Raw genomic sequence first — 21,591 nt, forward strand, 5'->3', positions numbered from 1 at the left:
TCAGGCACAGTTATGAGCATGACATTGTTGGATCAGCCCATTTACAATTCTACTGTGCATTAGATTTAGAATGAGAAATGTCCCCCCTTTGGGAAAGGCCTAATGATACTTCAGTCAATGGCACCGCCCTGGGGGGTGCTCAAGAGTTTATTTTAGTTATAGTAAGAATTTTATGGCACTTGCAACACAATAAGGTCATATAAGTGTCGAAGAATAGAGGTGTTACAAGAGAATAATACACATACAAAAGGAGGAGAGATAAAGAAGACAGTTATTTGATAGGAAAAAAAGGGAGCAAACCACACCAGAGCACCTACCAACTACCCATTGAGCTGAAGAGAGGCACATTCACAGTGACAAAACAGCCAAACATTAACTCTTTGTCTCCGGCAAGCCGCTCCCAGCAGCTCACAGTCAGAACCCCTGTGCCGGTGAGCCGCTAACAGCTGCTCGCGCACATTCCTTTACGACGACTTCGACATCAAATTACTTTTCAGCAATTGCCGAAAACAGGTCTCTTTTCTCTGGAGTTCATCTATTAGACGAAGAACTATCAAAATAGGTTCACTTGATTTGACTTCATGACCCATTTAGTGATATTTTCATCACTTTTAGACTTAGTACCAAAAAAAGGGGCCCTGGCATAGTGGGTATACCCCCCTCGGAGATAAAGAGTTTAAGAATTACTTGTCTTTTACAGGTTTTTTTTGAGCCATGAGAATACTCCTCTTCAAGGACACCAATCAGAGCAGACTACACGCTACACACATGCATGCCCTGGCCCAGATGGTCATGGAATGAGAAAGATTCATGGACATGACTCAAACCTGACTCCAGAGTAACTCCTTTTGCACATTCTCATAGGACAAGAAGAGTGATGTACATTTGAATTATAATAAATGTGAAGCGTGTTGACAAAATGAGTTGCCTCTCGGATTCGAGCCCTACGGAAATAGATATATCACGCTTATAGGTGAAGTTTTTACAATTTATAAGTATGAAATAATAAAAGGCATGTTATAGTCAAAGAACATACAACAAGGCTTAACAATCAGCTACATACAAAGATTCAACTTGTTCAGAACAGTTCAAGTTTCCCAGAATTCCCATAACACCAGAAAAACTGGCACTTGCACATCAAATTTTAGTGTCGCGGTAAGAGATCCAAATTATAGACCAACGAAGAAAACGTTTGCCTAGGCTACCTTAGTGAAGTCAAACTTCAAGGTCATGTGTTTGGTGGGTACTGGCCTCCTCTCACTCTCCTTGCCCTCCTGGAACAAAATCACCGTGGGCAACTGCCTCGACAGCGCCCCAATGTTGATGTTATATCTGAAACACACACAAAGAGATCTCTGTCAATGGTGATGTTATATATATATCTGAAACAAACACAAAGAGATCTCTGTCAATGGTGATGTTATATATATATCTGAAACACACACAAAGAGATCTCTGTCAATGGTGATGTTATATATATATCTGAAACACACACAAAGAGATCTCTGTCAATGTTCATGTTATATCTAAAACACACACAAAGAGATCTCTGTCAATGTTCATGTTATATCTAAAAACACACACAAAGAGATCTCTGTCAATGGTGATGTTATATATATATCTGAAACACACACAAAGAGATCTCTGTCAATGGTGATGTTATATATATATCTGAAACACACACAAAGAGATCTCTGTCAATGTTCATGTTATATCTAAAACACACACAAAGAGATCTCTGTCAATGTTCATGTTATATCTAAAAACACACACAAAGAGATCTCTGTCAATGGTGATGTTATATATATATCTGAAACACACACAAAGAGATCTCTGTCAAAATCTCTCAATTGAACGAAACACGAGCAGTTGGTCACAAACTGATGCAGATCACACATAGCTGTATATTGCAGTTGTAACCTTTAGAGCCATTCCTGCTGCAGAAGACAAAACAAAGTACAAACTAGAGGATATAAAATCAGTTAATAAATCTATGATGACCAATTGCTCAACCACACATGATTCTTCCACACAGCCCATCCTCTTTCCATTGCCCCTCCCCTCCTCCCCTCTTTGTAAACTATCCCTGTCCACTTGCTTTTCTTCCTGTGCTCTCAGAATCCAACTGACAAGAACAAAAGAGGAGAAAATCTTATCCAACTGACAGGAACAAAAGAGGAGAAAATCTCAGAATCCAACTGACAAGAACAAAAGAGGAGAAATTCTCAGAATCCAACTGACAAGAACAAAAGAGGAGAAATTCTCAGAATCCAACTGACAAGAACAAAAGAGGAGAAAATCGATTACTGAAAACTTTAAAAAGCACAAAGTAAATTACAATGTGATTATGATGCATGTGAATACATTTTTTTAAAATAAAGCGAAGGACACAAATGAACAAAATCATCTCAAGACAAATCAATCCACAGCAAAGCTTAAACAATGTGAAGATCTCATTCTAATGTAAACTAAACTAGCCCCTGCCACACCCACATTGGTGTCCAGGAGGACAAATCAAGCATCGTTTGTGAGCTTTTTTGGGGGGGCTGCAAACATATTTAGTGACGGCTGTCAGTGTCAGGGAAATATTGTACTTTCTGTGAGAAGAAAAGGGACTTTGAGCAATACATCTGACTTCTCTCAACATTAATATAGTGTAAAGCGCAGAGAGCCTGCTGTTGAGCGGGGATATGCGCTATACAAATGCTATAATTTATTATTATTCCTCTACCCATCCTGTATTATGTCCGTGATAAAAACTTTACAGTCTCCATTTTTTTACAAGAAGGTTATCAACATCAACACCGCCTTTTCTATCCAATTTCTCTCTAAAAATAGTTCTTTTTTTACTCTACATGCAAGGAATGAAAACTTTCCAGAAAACTTATTTTCAAACCATCACAAACTGACTCACTTCTCGGCAATCTCCGGGTAGCGCGACACGTCGATTTTGCCAAACTTGAGGTTGTCCAAACTGTACCTGGAACAGGGAGAGACATCACAATTAATTACTTTCCTGAAAAGCCCTTTCACAACAAAAGGACTGACATGGTGATCAGAAAAAAACCACCTAATCTGACAATAAACTCACTTGTATTGGTCAAGCACAACCCCATTATACAAACCCCTTCTTCTTCTTCCATTTACCCCCCCCCCCCTTCTCCATTTTCCCCTTTTTTTTTTTTTACTAGGAACAAGCAAGAACAATTCACAAACCTTGGTGAGAGTTTTCACAAACACCCTAAATCCTCCACTAATATGAAGATCTAAAAACAGCAGCTAATTCATAGTTGAGCTAGGATCCCCACGGTAGCTGACGGTAATTCCAAACAAAAATTGGCCAAAGCACACACTTAGTTTCGGGAATCTTATAATCTTATTAACCCATTAGCAGACGGATGAAAACCGAACTGTGATCTTTTTAAAGGAAACAGATGGGTCAGATGGGAATCCATCATCGCCGTGAGGTTACACTTACCCATGCGACAACTCTGAGAAGACTGGAGCAAACGTGACGCATTTGGGGGACCACGCCACAAAGAACGTGATGAGCCATGTCACTTTCCTGTCTCTTTCAATCTCTTCCTGGAGAGAAAAAAAAAACAAAAAACAACCCACAATGATACTTATTTATTCAATCTTGAATACCATTTTTTTTCCACTTCAGACAGCAACAAACATAATCAATCACTTCAGACAGCAACAAACATAATCAATCACTTCAGACAGCAACAAACATAATCAATCATTTTATTTTGTATTATATCACTTTTCATTTTTCTTTGCAATAATTTCAGTTGGTGAAAACCAAGTCAACGATCTCAAACATATTTTCTTTAAAAAGCAAAAATAATATAGGCAAAAATCAAAGATTTTCAGCGCATCAAATTATAAAGATATTTGGGGGGAAATCTGACATCCCTGTAAAGTTATTACTTACATCTCCGTAAACACTTACACAAAAATAAACACACACATTTAAGTAAACACTAACACATAAATAAACACACACATAAGTAAAGATCTACACATAAATAAACACACATAAGTAAAGATCTACACATAAATAAACACACACATAAGTTAACACCTACACATAAATATTCGCAGGTAAAAGTAAACACACACACACACAAATAAACACTTACACACACAAAAGCAAACACTTACACACATAAATAACCACTTACACACACAAAAGCAAACACTTACACACATAAATAACCACTTACACACAAGTTGGGCCCCCTGAAGTAGACGATGCTCTCAGGCCCCATGTACACTGGCTTAGGCAGGAACATCACATGAGCTAGGGACACAGAGTCAAAGAAAAGCAGAGGTTATAACAATGAGAGAAAGCACATCTGAGTGGGGACAGAACGGGTCTATGGAGCTTTTTCTTTTTTATTCTTTTTTTTTCTCTTCTCTCTTTTTATACTCTTTTTTTTTAGTAGAAGTTTTACGACGTAACTGCATTCGGTCATATGAGCGCCAGAAGATTAGAGGTGTTACAAGAGAGTAACAAGCACAAAAAAGAAGGAGGGGAGATAAAGACGATAGATGTCTGATAGGAAAGAAGAAGCAAACCACACCAGAGCACCCGCCAATCACCCACTGAGTGAGGACAGAACGGGTCTGAGGAGTTGGAGCTATCCTGATGTTCATAGCCTGAGGCAGAAGAGACAACATCTGACCATCCACTAGAGACGCTGTGACTTGGTCACTTATGTAAACCCCAAAATTCCCAGCAACATGATGCGTTTGTATCACACGGGTCGAATGAACAAAGGTACAAAATCGTGAATAGGAAATTTATTAGCTAAGGAATATGCAGGAGTTGTGTTCAGTTCTCATAACTACGTCAGTAAAAAAAGAATTTAAAAATGCACCAGGAGCAGGACTGAAAAAACAGGGGAAAAAAAGAAAAAAACTGATCGCAAAAACGATTGGTTCCCTCACACTTTAAAGTAAGTTATAAGCTACGGCAAATCATTTTTTTCTTCACTACACATTTTCATTTCTTACCTAAACATAGCAAAATGTACAAGAGTCCGTAGGAGATGCTGTAGTTGAAAAAGCAGATAGTGCTGAGAGCCTTGGTGAACAAACAAGCCGTCGAGACATACTCCTCAATGTTGCCTGCAAGAGAAGAAAGGCAGCATGTGAGAGACAAACTTTCAAAGAACAAACATGATGAGTGCATTTCACTCCCTTGCCAGCACAGATTCCAAGATTCTACACCTTTTTTTTACACTTTGAGGTCACTTGGTGCATCAATGAGACAGCCGACAGTGAAAATTATCCAATCTGGTCACAACTAGGCAGGGCTGAGAAGTCTGTTGCAGTCACTCTCCTGACTGGGTCACCAGATGGGGTCAAAGTGTTAAAAATAATTACAACTAAACAAAAATAAAGTACCAGTTTGGCACTCATATTCAAGAAAACAATTATAATAACGCAATTCTGTGAAGAAATCAACACTCTTCTTAACCAAGCAAAAATATATACATGGCAAAAAAGCATCTCAGGCAGTACACCAAGCTCTGCCGTCTCTCAACTTTCTCGAGTGTGTCACGTTTTACAACATTCGGAAGGAGTTCCGCAGAGGGCCAGCCGACCCTAACCCTAACCCTTGTATAGTTTGCTCAGTGGACCTTGTCATGGTAGGTGCCGGCCCTCTGTGGAACTCCTCCCCAACATTCAGTCTACAACTGATATTTATATGAGAGGCCCAAAGAACAACAAATTATGCTTTATACTTTATAGTCGGCAATGGATGAGTTGAAGTCGTCGGGGGAGTGAAAAATAGATTAGCTCATCCCAAGTCCAACTTAACCGTTGGGTTATGTAAAGAAGAAGAGGTGATGGGACCCCCAAAAAAAAATCAACTAAACCGAAGATCAACCAAAGCGAGTTCAACACATGCGGAGTCAACTGTATATTTTGAACTTGATTTTTAAAAAATCACTGTGGTATAGTTTTTTGCCTAAGATGAGAGACTGTTGCAACTTGTGGTGGAGATGAGACAAAAGAGTCCAGTAGGTCTACTCTATTCTATATATAGCCTACACATATGGCAAATGTTTGTTTGAATGCGACAAATCACTCCCACTAAAGTCCACAGAAAAAAGAATCATGATAATGCAAAGCATGATTAGAAATTTTCAAAAGACATACAATTACAGTATAACAAATAGATCTAGCTCAAATTCGTCGGGACCGTCCTCAGTAGTTTGAGGGATCCGTAGTTCAAGGGATATCTTACAAAGATAAAGAAGAAAAAAATATCCCGGGGCCACAGGCACACTTCGACGGATGCGTGATTTTGAGTCTTCTTTGTTTGACCTTTCCATGTTATACTGTACTTAGACAAAATGAACAGAGATTGCATTACTCATTACCAACCTTGCTTTCGATTTTTCAACACCACAACACAAGCAAGGAAAGTGAGCCATTCGTATTCCCTCTGAAAAGACAAAAAACAATCAAAGTCAAGATAATTGTGCTCAAATTGTTCAATTTCAAGGAAGGTGTATCACAGAAAAATACTCTATGACAACGTGACCCACATCATTGTATCACAAATTTCTTCTTCTCGTTCATCTTTATAAGAACATCCCAGTCTCTAGTGTGAAGGCTGGAGGCCGCTTTTCACTGCAGGTCCCCTAGACTCAAGGCCCCCATATAGGCCTACAGTTTTGGGTCTTTGTCTAAGGCTGGGCCAATAGCCGTCGGGAATCTCAACAAAATTCTTGATGTCTGATTTCCAGGGAAAAGGAAGGAAACAGTTGTCAAGCGAAAGAAAAAAAAAACCCAGCCTGAAAACTGATGATCGAATTAAACAAACTGATACTAGATTTAGATCTAGAACTAGATCTAGATTAGATCTAGATCTAGATCTAATCATCAAACGTAAAAGACCTCCATGTTCACTATGTCGCAATTAACGCCGCGTTGTTAGTTGTCACAGCGTCACTCTGTCACAACGGCCCTTGCCTTGCGAAAACTCACCAATTCTAACTGGCAGGAGCGGAATAACGTTTCACACACACCGGGAGTGCTCTTCAAAATGAAATAAAGAACTGCAATGAGTAAGTTCGATATGTAATGAGGCTTTAGCAGAGGCCTCAACTCTTGAAAGAAAGTCATCTTGCACTGTCCGCTGTTTCTTCTTTGATCTTGAACTTGAGAGAGATGAAGAAAGTGAAGCAAGACCACAACCGGAAGTTCCCGAATGTTGACAGTTGACGAGGGGCCAGGGGAGGCTACTCCAAAGAGGTTTCAGGGCTACACTCTTATTTATCTTCTTTGTCGGATTTCCTCTTCTTGAAGTTCTTTCGCCATTGATGCAAACTTCAAACAAATTTATGGAAACACGCGACCCGAATGACGATTCACAAATTCAACTTGTAGTGTTTCAGTCTTGCGAAGTCTTTTCCCCTCTAATGTGAATAGTCTGATGTCGTAGTTTTAGTATTATGACCATTGTATTCTATGTCACGTCTATTGTAAGCAGTACCAGTGATTGTGAAAGGCAGGATTTTCTTCTCTCACTCTCAAGCCACGCAGTTTTCGCCAAAGATTGGGCTTGCTTAAACTAGATCTAAGTTAGGCCCTAGATCTAGATATAGATCTATATGTAGTCTAGATCTAAATCTAGATATATATCTAGATCTCCAGATAGGTCTACTTAATCAGTGTAGGCTTTACATGAACGGAACTTGAATGATGAAACGTAGGCGTGACGAAGATCCTAACCTTCAAGCACTTGACTTTAGATCTAAGATCTAGATATCTAGAAGGTTGTAAGCCTGTTATCATCTGAAATCAAAAACAGCTTTCTAAAGAAACATGGAGAATTTGTATGAAATTCTTCAGTCCTCGCCACAAGCTTCTGCTGAAGAACTGAAAAAATCGTACATGAGGTTGGCACGCCAGTACCACCCTGACAAAATGTCTCATAGCCGCAGTAATGGCCAGGAGTCACTTTCAGAGCCGTCAAGATGTGAAGCTAGCAATGAACAGTCAGAGAACACTTTTCAAAAAAACTGCTCTGACGAATTTGTAAAAATTGACCGAGCATGGAAAATTCTGAGAGATTCTGAATTACGGACACAGTTTGATTTGAAATGGCAGGAACGCTGCCTCTCTCAAGACTTACCCATTCAAGACACTGTTCCGTACGAGGACTTTGACTGGGATGACTCTGAGGACATGTATACATATCCTTGTCGGTGTGGTAGTTTTTATCTTTTATCTGAGACCGATGTGAAACTCTTGTATGATATAGTGTGCTGTGAAACGTGTTCATTGACAATCAAAGTGGTGTACTCTTGAAAGTCAGAATGGGTTCCTGCTGCTGGCTTGCCTTGAATTTCTTATCAACAATTTCTTCGAAATCTGTTGACCATTCCAAGAGAGAATATGCCAAGTTTCTGGACACAAAAAGATGTTGAATTTATAGTTGTTAATGTTACAAGTGCTCTTTACTTGTTTTGTTTCTGTTGTATTCTATTTTATATGTTTTTAAATCATGATAATGACATCAATATAAAAGGGTAAACTTGAGTGTGATTCTTCATCGTGAGGGTTGCAGTTGTTAATTTATCATTTATAATGGTTCTTCTTAATTTTATTTAATTGCGTCTCGAGGTTAGTTTACTTCGAATTGTTAAATTTTTTGTCCCTTTATGATTGTGCAGCTTATTATTTTGTAAAAAAAACTCTTTTTTAAATGCAAGACAGTTTTCTTTGCATTTCAGGTGCGGGTGGGTTTTTTTCTCGAAAACACTAGGAAACACTCGAAATCACCTTTGTACCTTTGGATGAAATCATCATTTTAATATCAGAAGGCAGCCTAGAATCAAAGATTAGGCTAGAGATCTATGCTAGAAGGGAGTGTATAGTGTATACAGACCCGGTAACCGAGAACAAAGTCACAAAGTATACAGACCCGGTAGGGGAACTCTTTTGTGATTTTTAAAAGTTTCAGCGCCCTCTTGGCTCAGGGTAGACCTGATGCTAGAATCTCAGTATTTCTGGACCGGTCGAGGATAGAATAGCATTTCCAAATGGCGTGACGTGACAGAGAGAGATGGGCGGGTACCCGGAGATACAGGGGATACCCACGAGCAATAATAACAAGAGATACTTCAGCAAATTCAAAGTTCCTTTTATCACAAAGACGCATTCCTGAAAAATTTGGATCATTGTACAAGAAGTACAAAAAGCCAGAAAACATTTATGTTATAACACGTACAAAATATGTATTCAAAACAATGTCAATAAATACAATTATTACAAATTTTATATATATATATATACGAAAAATTCCCAAAAAAGACAGATATTTATGGATAGATTGAATTTTAACTATCGTTTGGGTGTGTGTGAGGGCATGTGTATATTGAGCAGTGCCGCCACCACCGGGGCGTCTCCTTCAGCGGTTTCCTAGTCACAGCCTGGGAGAGGGCATATGACCGTGTTGCCGAGTTGTGGGTTGAGGACTGGTGGGTTCCTCGTCTCGGGTGATCACTTGCTTTCAAACTTTCTCATAATGGGCTGACACCATCATGAAGAACGCTAGTGTGGCTGCTCTCAAAGCGATGAAATCATCATGTAGACAAAAGTGTGAATGCAGTTAGGTAACTTTGCATCGTGTGAAAGGCAAAGTGCTTATAATTGTATTTTAATGTATGGTTTTGTTTATGAGGAAATGGAATTTACGTACCTTGGCTTGCTCTTGTGGACAGTGTATAGCTCAACGACATCAGCTTTCGCACCAGGTGTGGTTCACACACTGGGTTGGCCTTCCCTCACGGCAGCCAGTACAAAAACTTTCTTGCCTGCAGCACATACTCTTTCAGTGCCAGGAACTGGTGATACTTTTGTGTCCCAGGGATTGTTTGTACGTCCGGACTGAGTTCCACTCTGTCTATTCTGCCACCAGAACGTATTGCCTGGATGTCAAGTAACAAAGAAGTAAAAAAAAAAAGACTTAGCAATAGCATGCAAATCAGAAATTGTCCTATATATATATAGTTTGTATCCTCTGTATCGTACCTTTGCACTGGTCTTTCCCCTCTGGATGAACTGTCATGGTGGCGCTGCCCCTGCTTGCTCTGGTACCGAATCGACTTGTACACGTAAACAGCACTCAAGGGGTCTGTTTGGCCAATTTTGGTGGATCGTGTCACAACAAATTTAGTCTTATAAGTATTTTCATGCTCTTTCACAGCCTCTGTGAACTCTGCAAAGCTCTTGAACTTGGCTCCCACTTCCATGCTGAATAGATCTAGAAAAACTAGAACTAGGTGTTGGGTGATTTCAGATTTACAAAGCAATAGCCTTGGGGCCAACAAAACGCTACTGGCAAGGTTCCCTCAGGGCTGTTTTGAAAATGTCACGCAGGTAAGCTTATATAGGCCAAGACCGCCTAGTCTCGCGGACTCTCGTGCCATTTGCCAATCTCGCTTAGAGACAAGTAGCATCTTTGGGGTGGATGGGGCAGGACTGTAAGGTCGTGGAAACTACCTCTTCCCAGCAAAATAAATCAAACAACAAAATTGTCTTCAAATTTATTCACCTGCAATGTCTTTTGGTACTAATAATCAATATTGAAGGACAATATGACAATGATTACCTTGTACTGACTGTGAGCACCATCACTCCATTCCAAATGGTGAGCTTTTTTATGGTCAGTTTCTTCCTCAACAGCTCCAGCGACTGTCTGGTAAATTCCTGGACATCTTGACGGTCACGTGTCATGTCGTCACTCAGGAAAATCACGCTGTCCCTGACAATTGTTGTGTCCCCTGTCCTATAAAATGCTACAACCGGGTGAACAGTCACTTGCTGTTTGCCAAAGTGAGCTGATTTAATCTCCGCGGTGTATGCAGCCTTCCGATTCTCGCCAAAATCCTGGAACATGACGGCTTTTTCTGTGAAACAAGAGTAATTGCAAAAGCAATGAGTTAAAAAATACAGCGATTTTTATAGTTTGCAAAATACAAAAATAGGGTGATATTTTTCCTTCTTCTGGATTCTGGCAGCACACTTTAAATTGGTGGTATTGCCAATAAGCCGTAAATAGGTGCTCCAAGAAGCTTCACCCTTTTGTTGGCTCCAGCAGGTCTTTCTCAAGATCCCTGAGCAGATCCCTGGCGAAGATATAAAATATTTACTTGTAGAAAGGCAAAAGGCATATATATATGTAGGTATAAAATTGCTTTGTATAATATCAGATCAGTCTTGATCTATGAATTACCTCAGAGAGCCCTCCTTCTGGCATTTCTCCATCTTCCCTTGCTCATTTCTCTGTCAACGCTGCCACTTCACTGTAGGTGTGGCAAATATTATGTCCCGCCATAAGACGGTGAAAAGTCGCATTCTGTTGGAACAATCGACACTTTTTTTTAAAGAGGCAGAGAAAGGTAACGGTGCTCTGCTACACAACATGTAGTGGTTTCAATATCAACATAATAAATGGAAAGAAAAGAAAACTGAAACACCTACCTGACACACAGTCTATCCTCGGGAATTTCCCATCAAAAGGACAGCAAAGGAAAGAGCGCCGTAAAACACTCACACACAAAAACGACATCCCTCTGGACTGTAAAATGTTTGAACTCATCGCAGAGGTCAAACTCTCCCAATCCTCAAAAGGCTCTCTGTATCTCCCTGTATTGCGCTTGGACGAGTGCATGGATTTTATGCACACGCTCAACCAGCTTGCGTGATCTCCACTGCGTGGTTTGCTTTATGACATGATTGAAACTCTCACTGTTTATGTTACCTCGGCTAGAGCCAAAACAGTGTCTGCTGATGGCCAGTGATGAATACCGGAGTACTGGGCTTGCAGCTGAGAACGTGGAGAATAACTGTAGCTGCTCTACTGTAAAGAGCACCCACCACTGACAATGTGAACAGCTGTCGTCCCAGCTGATTTCACTTTCTCCTGACAGCAGTCCGTAATATGCTGTGTGAAAAATGAAGCATGCTTCAATTTACTTCAAATTCTCACTCTTATGCCGTTGCGAGCGCCGTAAAACTCTTACTAAAACAAAACAAACAAAATCATCACTCAGAAATAGAATGGTACGTATGCCTCCAATGTCCAACCTGGAAATCTTGGGGGAGAGGGTGAGGGAGGACATCAATGTAGACAAAACGTGTACCAGATTTGAACAAGGTCAACTTACCTTCGTTGTCCCTGTAACATTCCTCATAAAATGTTGATTGAATAGCAACTCCCTGTAGTTTTTTAAATTCTTTTTCAATTTCCTCATTGGATCCGCTGTTCTAATATCTTTGCATATATTTTCCCTGTGTGGTTTCACAAAGAGATGCCTCTGTATGTTGTGCAGTCGCGTTTGTTGCCTTTCTTTTTATATATATATATATATATATATATCTTTCTGCCAGTCTTCTGGGCATTTTCTTTGCTCCCGGGCTCTGTTGAAAATTCTCCTCAGCCACAGTATACCGGTGTTTCCACAAGCTCTTATGGCTTCCGCTGTGATGTCATCTGGTCCTGGGGTTTTGTGTCATCTGGTCCTGGGGTTTTGTTCTTGGGTCTGGCTTTGAACGCCTTTTCGATTTCTCTGAGAAGTATTGGTGGTTCTGTTTGATCTCCATATGATGGTTGGAACTTTTATTGTTGTCCGTTGCAAGCCTCTGGGTTGAGTACCGTAGTTCTTGGAAGTAATTTTCCCATCTTTTCTTAATGGCATGATTGCTGAGAATGGGATTACCCTCTTTGTCGTTTATAATGCATGTCGGGTTGTATGGGTCTTTCCTTACCCGCGTGCTGTTCACACTTTTATAAAACTCACTAGGGTTTACCTTGCAGATTTTGGTTAGTTTCTCGCCTTGTATTTTCCATGCATTTTCTTTAGCTGTTTTGATCATTCTTTTGGTCTCTCTTCTCGCTTTCCTTTATTTTATTCTAGCGTCTGCCTTTGTCGCTCGCCGCGATTTTTGGGTCCTCAAATCACGGACGCAATTTTTGCATTTTTCAACTTCATGACATATTAGACGTGTATTTTGATGTTATGGTGTGCACGTACAGATCAAGTTATGTTCCTGCGAAGAATGTGGGCGGCCTACATTACATACTTTTATGCTGCTATTTTTCTTTTCTTTTTCCCTCTTTGTCGTGTCTTACTTTGTTGGTGTGTTCATTAAATGTTCTTTTTTTGGTTATATTTCTGATGTGTTGTTTTTCTATTCTTTTGCGTTTATATATTTAACGTAATGTCATTTAGTTGGATGTTGTTCCTACTTTTTTTAAAATTGTGCGATGTTAGAGCGTGTCTTCACCAAAACCGAATACTGACTCTGGCAGGCCCCTTGTGTGTGATTCCATAATTAACATCTTGTAATATCCTGTATTTTTTCTTGAATTACACACATTTAGGGCTAAAACGACCTATCTTCGGCTAGGTGGACACACGCCTTTACATTTATTTTGTTAATTTTTGTGGTTGTTTATGTGCTGTTCTAATTTTGATTTGATTTTGTTGTGAAATCTTTATTTTTCACGTTTTTACACTTTGTGTGGCTACAAATGATAATCTGGATACTTAAAACAAAAATAGAAGAAATCCAGGTGCTTGAGATGAAGTGACCTCTGTCAACCTATTGCTACAATAGCTCATCACAACAGTTGAAAGCTGGAAAATTAATGGCAACTTTTGGGGCCACTTTTGCCGGGGGTTTTTGGGGGGGTTTTTTGTGGCTACTTTTACTTTTGGACAAAAAATGTCAACAGACGCAGAGATGCTAGTTTATTCTATATTGTCCTCTTTGGTCTTTGACTTGACTTCTGCCATTTCTGGAACATCTTTTTCGTTTTAATCACTTCTTTGGTTTGGTCATTCCAGCAGCATGTTGCTCTGCCTTTGTTTCCACCCCCTCGTTTTGTGCCACAACTGTCTCTCTGTCTCTCTGTTTCTCTGTTTCTCTGTCTCTCTGTCTCTCTGTCTCTCTGTTTCTCTGTTTCTCTGTTTCTCTGTTTCTCTGTCTCTGTTTCTCTGTCTCTCTGTTTCTCTGTTTCTCTGTCTCTCTGTTTCTCTGTCTCTCTGTTTCTCTGTCTCTCTGTTTCTCTGTCTCTCTGTTTCTCTGTTTCTCTGTATTTCTGACAGGGATTTTTGTAATGTTTGCCATTTGTCTTCTACGTCCTTGTTCTCGTGTGACAGCATATCGTTTACTGCGGCTCGATAACTGAAATTGGGATGTCAGTGGCGGGCCTTGGTCACTTCTCACCATTGTTTCAGCCCTTGTGTTAGAACGTTTGTTTTGTGCAGATATTCAAAGTTCCGTGTATTTAGGTCTCAACCAATTGTTCTTGGTGCCTTTCTAACTAATTAACTTGTTTCTTTTTGTGATGCAACATTCATGAGTCCTCTCCCCACTGCCTGATGTCCCAATGGCTGTCCCTGCGGTTTTATGCAAAAACAAAAAATTTGAAATTATATTATGCAAACTGAGCCCCAAAATGTAAAATTATGCGATTCTGTTAATTTTAACAAAGAATGATAAAGGAAAATAGTCAGAAATTGTGCAAATAATCATAATAATGATCAAATTGTGCTAAATGATACTGCGAGGTGCATAAAACCCCGGGGACAGCAATGTCCAGCCTGTTGTATTCCATCATGTACGTGTTCTGGCACGTGATAAATGAGGTACCTCAGGGTAGCTTTGAAATCAGCAGTAGTTTTAATAAATATGTTGCAATTGGTCACAAAATGTCTTTGTTTTCTTTGTTTGGAAATTCAATGAAATCTTAATTAGTCTTCTTATAATTCTTCCTCTTCTTCCTCCTCCCATTCCTCTTTCCCCTCTTCCTCGTTCTCTTTCTCTTCCTCCTCCCCCTCCTCTTTCCCCTCTTCCTCGTTCTCTTTCTCTTCCTCCTCCCCCTCCTCTTTCCCCTCTTCCTCTTTCTCTTCCTCCTCCCCCTCCTCCCCTTCCTCTTTCCCCACTTCCTCGTTCTCTTTCTCTTCCTCCTCCCCCTCCTCTTTCCCCACTTCCTCGTTCTCTTTCTCTTCCTCCTCCTCCTCCTCTCCTTATTCATCATCATCATCTTCATTATCATCATACATGTATCCAGGTGGGTGGTTGACGGGTGCTCTGGTGTGGTTTGCTCCTTCTTTCCTATCAAACGTCTATCGTCCTGATCTCTCCTCCTTCTTTTTGTGTTTTTTACTCTCTTGTAACACCTCTAATCTTCGGCACTTATATGGCCTTATTGTGTTGCAAGTGCCGTAAAACACTTACTAAAACTAAAAATCATCATATCCAGGACAAAATCAGGACACAGAGTCTGAGGGAGACTCGCTGGAAGAGACTAATACTAACAATAACTTGAGAAGTTATAATAACTTCTCAAGATGAAGCCCAAACTGGGTCCACGAAAACCTCCGGGCCTCTCCAAGAAGAGACAAAGACATTTTTACTCGATTACGCATCGGACACACGGCCCTAACACATAAATACCTCCTACAGGAAGATGAGAAACCGTTTTGTGTCGGATGCGACAGTTCTTTGTCGGATGCGACACAGATTTTACAATTAGACACATTTTAACAGAATGTCTAGACTGGGGAGAGACCCGAAGGAAATATTTTAGATACATGTACAAAAAATTGCATGATCTGTTTTGCGTCGTTGATCCCAACAGAATTCTGGATTTTATGAAGGCCATTGACCTTTATGAAAAATTGTAAATGGAATTGTTTGAAATTGTTAAATGTTATTTTGAAAGTTGTTTTAAATTAAAAATCAGATTTTACACTAAATTTTTAGCATTTTAACATCTTAATTAGAAACATTGACCAAAATCAGGCTGTGCGGTGAACTATTGAGAATAAAGTCAACTTGTTTCACGCGTTCATATGACCTTATGCAGTTGCGAGGGCCATAATACCCTTACTAAACATAAGCACCCTTCCCTAACACATAAGTGCCTCCTACAGGGAGATGAGAAGCCGTTCTGTTGCAGATGTGACACAGATTTCACCATTAGACACATCTTAACAGAATGTCCAGACTTTGGAGAAACCCGAAGGAAGTACACGTATCTTAAATACCCCCCCCCCAAAAAATATTTAAAAATTGCAAGATGGGTTCTCCGTCGTTGATCCCAACAGAATTCTCCATTTTATAAAGACCGGTAGCCTTTATAGTGAACTGTAAATACTAAATACGGTTATTTTAATTTTAAGTACATTATCTTTTACAGATGATTATTTGATGATAAATTCTTAACATTAATCTGATCATTGACCTATACCAAGCCATACTGTGAATGCAACCAACTTGTGTTTCGTGCACTCATATGTTCTTTTATACGTGTACATGTAAATGCAGTTGCTAACGCTGTAAAACTCTTACTAAGCTAATACTAATACATGTAATCAGGACACCGGACATGTAAAGAAATAGTCGTATACTACATACTAAATACAACTACTTGAGACTGAGACCCTTGTGAAATAGAAAATAGATCCCATACAGCTAGTGGCACCTGTTTTAAAATACAAACAAAAAACGCAGCAAAGGGAAAACGATTTTGAAATAGAAAAAAAAATAGCCTACAGCAAGTGAAGACGATTGAAATATATTTTTTTAATAGGCCTACAGCTAGTGGAAACGGTTTTAAAATAGAAAATAGGACAGCTAGTGGAGACGGTTTGAAAAAATAAAATAAAATACAACTAGGGGAGACGGTTTTAAAATTAATAAAATAGAAAATAAAATATAGCTAGGGAGACAGTTTTGAAATAGACAATAATATTGGCGCTCATATGACCTTACGAAGCTGCGAGCGCCGTAAAACCACAAGATCTACTAAAACTAAAAAAGACAATAACATACAGCTAGTGGAGACGGTCTGAAAATATAGGCCCTAAAATGAAATACAGGTAGTAGAGACGATTGGAAAATATAAAATAAAATATTGATGGTGGAGACGGTCTTAATACATTATAGAAATTAAAATACAGCTAGTGGAGACGATTGGAAAATTTAAAATAAAATACAACTACTTGAGATGGTTGGAAAATATAAAATAAAATAGAGTTAGTAGAGACAGTTGGAAAATACATTTTTTTAATACAGCTATTTTTTATTTTCCAACCGTCTTCCCGCTCTGCATTTTATTTTTTATTTTTCAACCATCTCGAAAAGCTATAATTTATTTTGGAATTTATTTTCTATTTTACAAAAGTCTTGACGCGCTGTATCTTATTTTATATTTTCCAACCATCTCCACTAGCTGTATTTTACTTTCTGTGTTCTAACCGTTTTCACGCGCTGTATTTTTTAAAAGTATTTTCCAGCCGTCCCCTCTAGCTGTATTTTATTTTTTGTTTTTCAACCGTCTTCACTCGCTGAATTTTATTTTATATTTTCCAACTGTCTCCACTAGCTGTATTATATTTTATATTTTCCAACTGTCTCCACTAGCTGTATTTTATTTCCAAAGAAGGAGCCAAAATGACCCAGATTGAAGATGACAGGGATCTCTCAGAGTCAGAGTCAAAAACACTAATTACTAATAAAATCTGCCATAAGAAACAGATGGAAAAGGTCCCACCCTAAGCACAACAGACATGACCCCTACTACATGCTAAATAGAGCAGACCAGGTCACAATCTTTAGACTCGGTTGTGGCCACAACAGATTCAAACACCATATGCACACCAAATTAATGGTAGGAGAGTCAGCGATCTGTGAATGTGGACACGACCAAGAAGATGCCAACCATATCCTTCAGCACTGCCTGCGCTACGCCACCCTTCATACACAGACGTGGCAGAATGCGACTCCCCTTGAGAGAAAGCTCTATGGCAGTCTCTTAGAGTTAAAGCGAACTGCACAATTTGTGCGCCACATCCGACTGACTGTCTAGCTGCTGTCATCGAGAACAAGCAAGAAGAAGAAAAATATTTTATACTTTCCAACCTATTTTTCCTATTTTTCTACCGTCTCCACTACCTGTATTATATTTTTTAACCATCTTCACCAGCTGTATTTTATTTTCTATTTTATAATAAATGTCTCCACTAGCTTTTGTTTTATTTTCTACTTTCCGATCGTCTTCACGCTCTGTATTTTATTTTCTGTTTTTCAACCGTCTTTAGGCGCAGTATTTTATTTTATGTTTTCCAACAATCTCCACTAGCTGTATCACATTTTAAAATCTTTTAACAGTCTTTATTAACTGTATTCTATTTTATATCTTCCAACTGTTACCACTAACTGTATTTATTTATATTCTTTTTTCCAACCGTCTTCACTAGCTGTATTTTGTTTTATATTTTCCAACCATCCCCTCTTGTTGTATTTTACTTTCTGTGTTCACTCGCTGAATTTTATTTTTTGTTTTCCTATTGTCTCCTTCAGATCTATTTTCTTTTCTACTTTCCAACTGTCTTTACCAGCTGTTTTATTTTTCCTTTTTTACCAAAATCTTCACACACTATTTTATTTTATATTTTCCAAACGTCTGTTCTAGCCATATTTTATTAACTTCTTTCCAACTTTTTTCACGCTCACTGTTTTTAAAAAATATTTTCCAACTGTCTCCATGCGCTAGCTGTATTTTATTTTGTATTTTTCAACCGTCTTCACTAGCTTTATTTCATTTCCTACTTTCAACCGTCTTCACGCTCTGTGTTTCATTTTATGTTTTCCAACCGTCTTCGCGGGCTCTATTTTATTTTTTTATATTCCAACCGTCTCCATTAGCTGTATTTTTTTTCTATTTTTCAACCGTATTCACTAGCTGTTTTATATTTTTTAATTTTTTAACCGTCTTCACTTACTATATTATTTAATTTTATATCTTCCAACCGTCACCACTCCTTGTATTTTATATTCCTTTTTCTAACCGTCTTCCACGTTGCGTTTTATTTTATATTTTCCAGCCTTCTTAACTAGCTGTATTTTACTTTCTATTTTATAACCGTCTTCACTCTTCACACGCTGTGTTTTATTTTATATTTTTCAAACATCATAACTAACTTTATTTCATTTCATGTTTATCAACCCTCTCCAAAAGCTATATTTTATTTTCTATTTTCTAACCGTCTTCATGCCCAGCACTTTATTTTCTATTTTACAACCGTCTCCACTAGGTTTATATTATTTTTTTTTTCTTTTCCAACCGTCTCTACGCGTTGTATTTTATTTTGTGTATTCCAACCATCTCCATTAGCTGTATTTATCTTTCTCTTTTTCGACCGTAGCCACTAGCTGTATTTTATTTTCTACTTTCCAAAGGTCTTCACACCCTGTATTTTATTATTTTTCAACCGTCTCCATTAGCTGTATTTCATTTCATATTTTTCAACCGTCTCCACTAGCTGTATTTTATTTTCTACTTTCCAACCGTCTCCACTAGCTGTATTTTATTTTATATTTTCCAACCGTCTTTACTAGCTGTATTTTATTTTATCATTTTTCAACCGTCTCCACTAGCTGTATTTTATTTTATATTTTTCAACCGTCTCCACTAGTTGTATTTTATTTTATATTTTTCAACCGTCTCCTCTAGCTGTATTTTATTTTCTACTTTCCAACCGTCTCCACTGGCTGTATTTTTTTTTTTAATTTCCAACCGTCTTTACTAGCTGTATTTTATTTTATATTTTCCAACCGTCTCTACTAGCTGTATTTTATTTTATATTTTTCAACCGTCTTTACTAGCTGTATTTTACTCTCTTTTACAACCGTCAACACGCCCTGTACTTCCTTTTCTTTTACAACCGTCTTCACTAGTTTTATTTTATCTTATATTTTCCAAACATCTTCTCTAATACTATTTGTATTTTATTTTTTACTTTCCAACTGTCTCCACTAGTTGCATTTTTTTTTCCAACCGTCTTCTCAAGCGCTGTATTATATTTTAGATATTCCAACCGTCTCCATTAGCTGCATTTTCTTTTCTTTTACTCAACCGTATCCTCTCCTTGTATTTTATTTTCTAATTTTTAACTGCCTTCACTTTCTGTATTTTATTTTTTTATCTTACAACCGTCACCACTCTTTGTATTTTATTTTTCTCATTTCCAACTGTCTCCACTAGCTGTATTTTATTTTACATTTTTCAACTGTCTCCACTAGCTGTATTTTATTTTACATTTTTCAGCTGTCTCCACTAGCTGTATTTTATTTTCTGTTTTCCGACCATCTTCACGCTCACTGTTTCTAGAGTATTTTCCAACCGTCTCTATTAGCCGGATTTTATTTTCTATGTTACAAAAGTCTCAACTGGCTTTATTTTATTTTCTACTTTCCAACAGTCTCCACTAGCTGTGTCTTATTTTACATTTTTCAATCGTGTCCATTAGCTGTATTTTATTTTCTACTTTCCCACCGTCTTCACACTCTGTGTCTTATTTTATATTTTCCCACCGTCACCCCCAGGCGTATTTTATTTCTTATTAAAAGACTTATGTTACAACTGTCTGAACAAGCTTTATTTTACTCTCTATTTTACAAGCGTCTCTACTAGTTTTATTTTATTTAACAATTTCCAACCGTCTTCACTAGCGGTAATCTATTTTATATTTTTCCATCATCTTCATTAGCTGTATTTTTTTTTCCCAACCTTTAGGAATTAGCTGTATTTTCTTTCCTTTTTTCTAAACCCCTTTTTCCCCAGTATGTTATTCTATAATTTAGCAGCCATCATTTTACTTTCTACTCTCCAGCCTTCTTCACGCGCTGTATTTTATTCTATATTTTCCAACCATCTCCATTAGCTGTATTTTATTTTCTATATTACAATTGTCTCAACTAGCTTTTTTTTACTTTCTATTTTACAACCGTCTCCACTAGTTTTGTTTTATTTCATATTTTCCTACCGTCTTTATGCGTTGCATTTTAAAAAATATTTTCCAACTGCCTCCACTAGCTGTATTTTTTGTATTTTTTTAAAACCGTCTCAACTAGCTGTATTTTATTTTATATTTTTCAACCGTCTCCACGCTGACTGTACAATAGCTCAGTTTGTATCTGTGTCATTCTGGGCTGAGAATAGCATTGGTTCAAATCCCTGTCAGCACATTCTTGGACTTTTGATGATCATCTGGAAGTTTCCCTTAGTTTGTCTATTGGAGATTGATGAGAGACCAGAGATCCTGCTCCTTACAATCTTTCAACACAGACAGGAGAGTTCTATCCACAGTGTGGGTGGTTGGAGGATGCCTCTAACTAGAAGGTCCTACCAACGTTTTTTTCCATGTATTTGTTTGCACAGATCTCTTCACACCCAGCAGGAGCAGACTAAGTCCTCATCAATGGCTCCAAACAAAACAAACAAAAACAAACACAAACAAGCATAAACAAAACAAAACCAAACGAATCTGATAAAATTATCAAGTTCATTAACACTTTTATTTTCCACACCACTCAGGACTTTCCTTCACACACATCTATGAGCTTGTTCAGTAACTGTTTCTGTCCGTGGGAAGTGCGGAGAGAGTAGCGTTGTCTGGGGGGCAGTTCAGAGGTCAGTTTGTCCGTGTCCTCGGACAGACTTGTGGGGTACTTGGCCAGGTGGATCTGTGCGGTCCTGGGGGG

The 21,591-nt window shown here is 38.4% G+C and overlaps 3 protein-coding genes across 5 annotated transcripts in view; 1 reads left to right on the top strand and 2 right to left on the bottom strand.

Moving 5' to 3' along the window:
- The window catches only part of LOC101860355 (thioredoxin-related transmembrane protein 2-B), an 8,448-nt gene extending 1,198 nt beyond the window's left edge, over positions 1-7,250 (bottom strand). For all 3 annotated transcript variants that reach the window (XR_004859001.1, XR_001185164.2, XM_005106230.3), the window contains exons 1-7: positions 7,012-7,250; positions 6,406-6,466; positions 5,026-5,139; positions 4,233-4,309; positions 3,479-3,585; positions 2,915-2,980; positions 1,206-1,332 (exon numbers count right to left, since the gene is read on the bottom strand). Coding sequence is in view for 1 of the 3 variants with exons in the window: in XM_005106230.3 (XP_005106287.1) it covers positions 1,206-1,332; positions 2,915-2,980; positions 3,479-3,585; positions 4,233-4,309; positions 5,026-5,139; positions 6,406-6,466; positions 7,012-7,149 (690 nt within the window). In the remaining 2 variants the exon portion in view is untranslated. The remainder of the gene's footprint in view (positions 1-1,205; positions 1,333-2,914; positions 2,981-3,478; positions 3,586-4,232; positions 4,310-5,025; positions 5,140-6,405; positions 6,467-7,011) is intronic.
- Positions 7,251-7,851: 601 nt separating this feature from the next.
- Positions 7,852-8,337, top strand: LOC101860681 (DPH4 homolog). Its single transcript, XM_013086916.1, has one exon. It carries the CDS (start codon positions 7,852-7,854, stop codon positions 8,335-8,337), a length of 486 nt encoding a protein of 161 aa, XP_012942370.1.
- A 13,041-nt stretch (positions 8,338-21,378) lies between these two features.
- Positions 21,379-21,591, bottom strand: part of LOC101861533 (N-lysine methyltransferase setd6) — a gene marked incomplete in the record, with an annotated part of 12,941 nt that continues 12,728 nt past the window's right edge. Inside the window, 1 exon segment of the mRNA XM_013086922.2 lies at positions 21,379-21,582. Coding sequence (XP_012942376.1) covers positions 21,421-21,582 — 162 coding nt within the window.

This window comes from Aplysia californica, unplaced genomic scaffold, assembly GCF_000002075.1.
Source record: "Aplysia californica isolate F4 #8 unplaced genomic scaffold, AplCal3.0 scaffold00521, whole genome shotgun sequence".
Lineage (NCBI taxonomy): Eukaryota > Metazoa > Mollusca > Gastropoda > Aplysiida > Aplysiidae > Aplysia > Aplysia californica.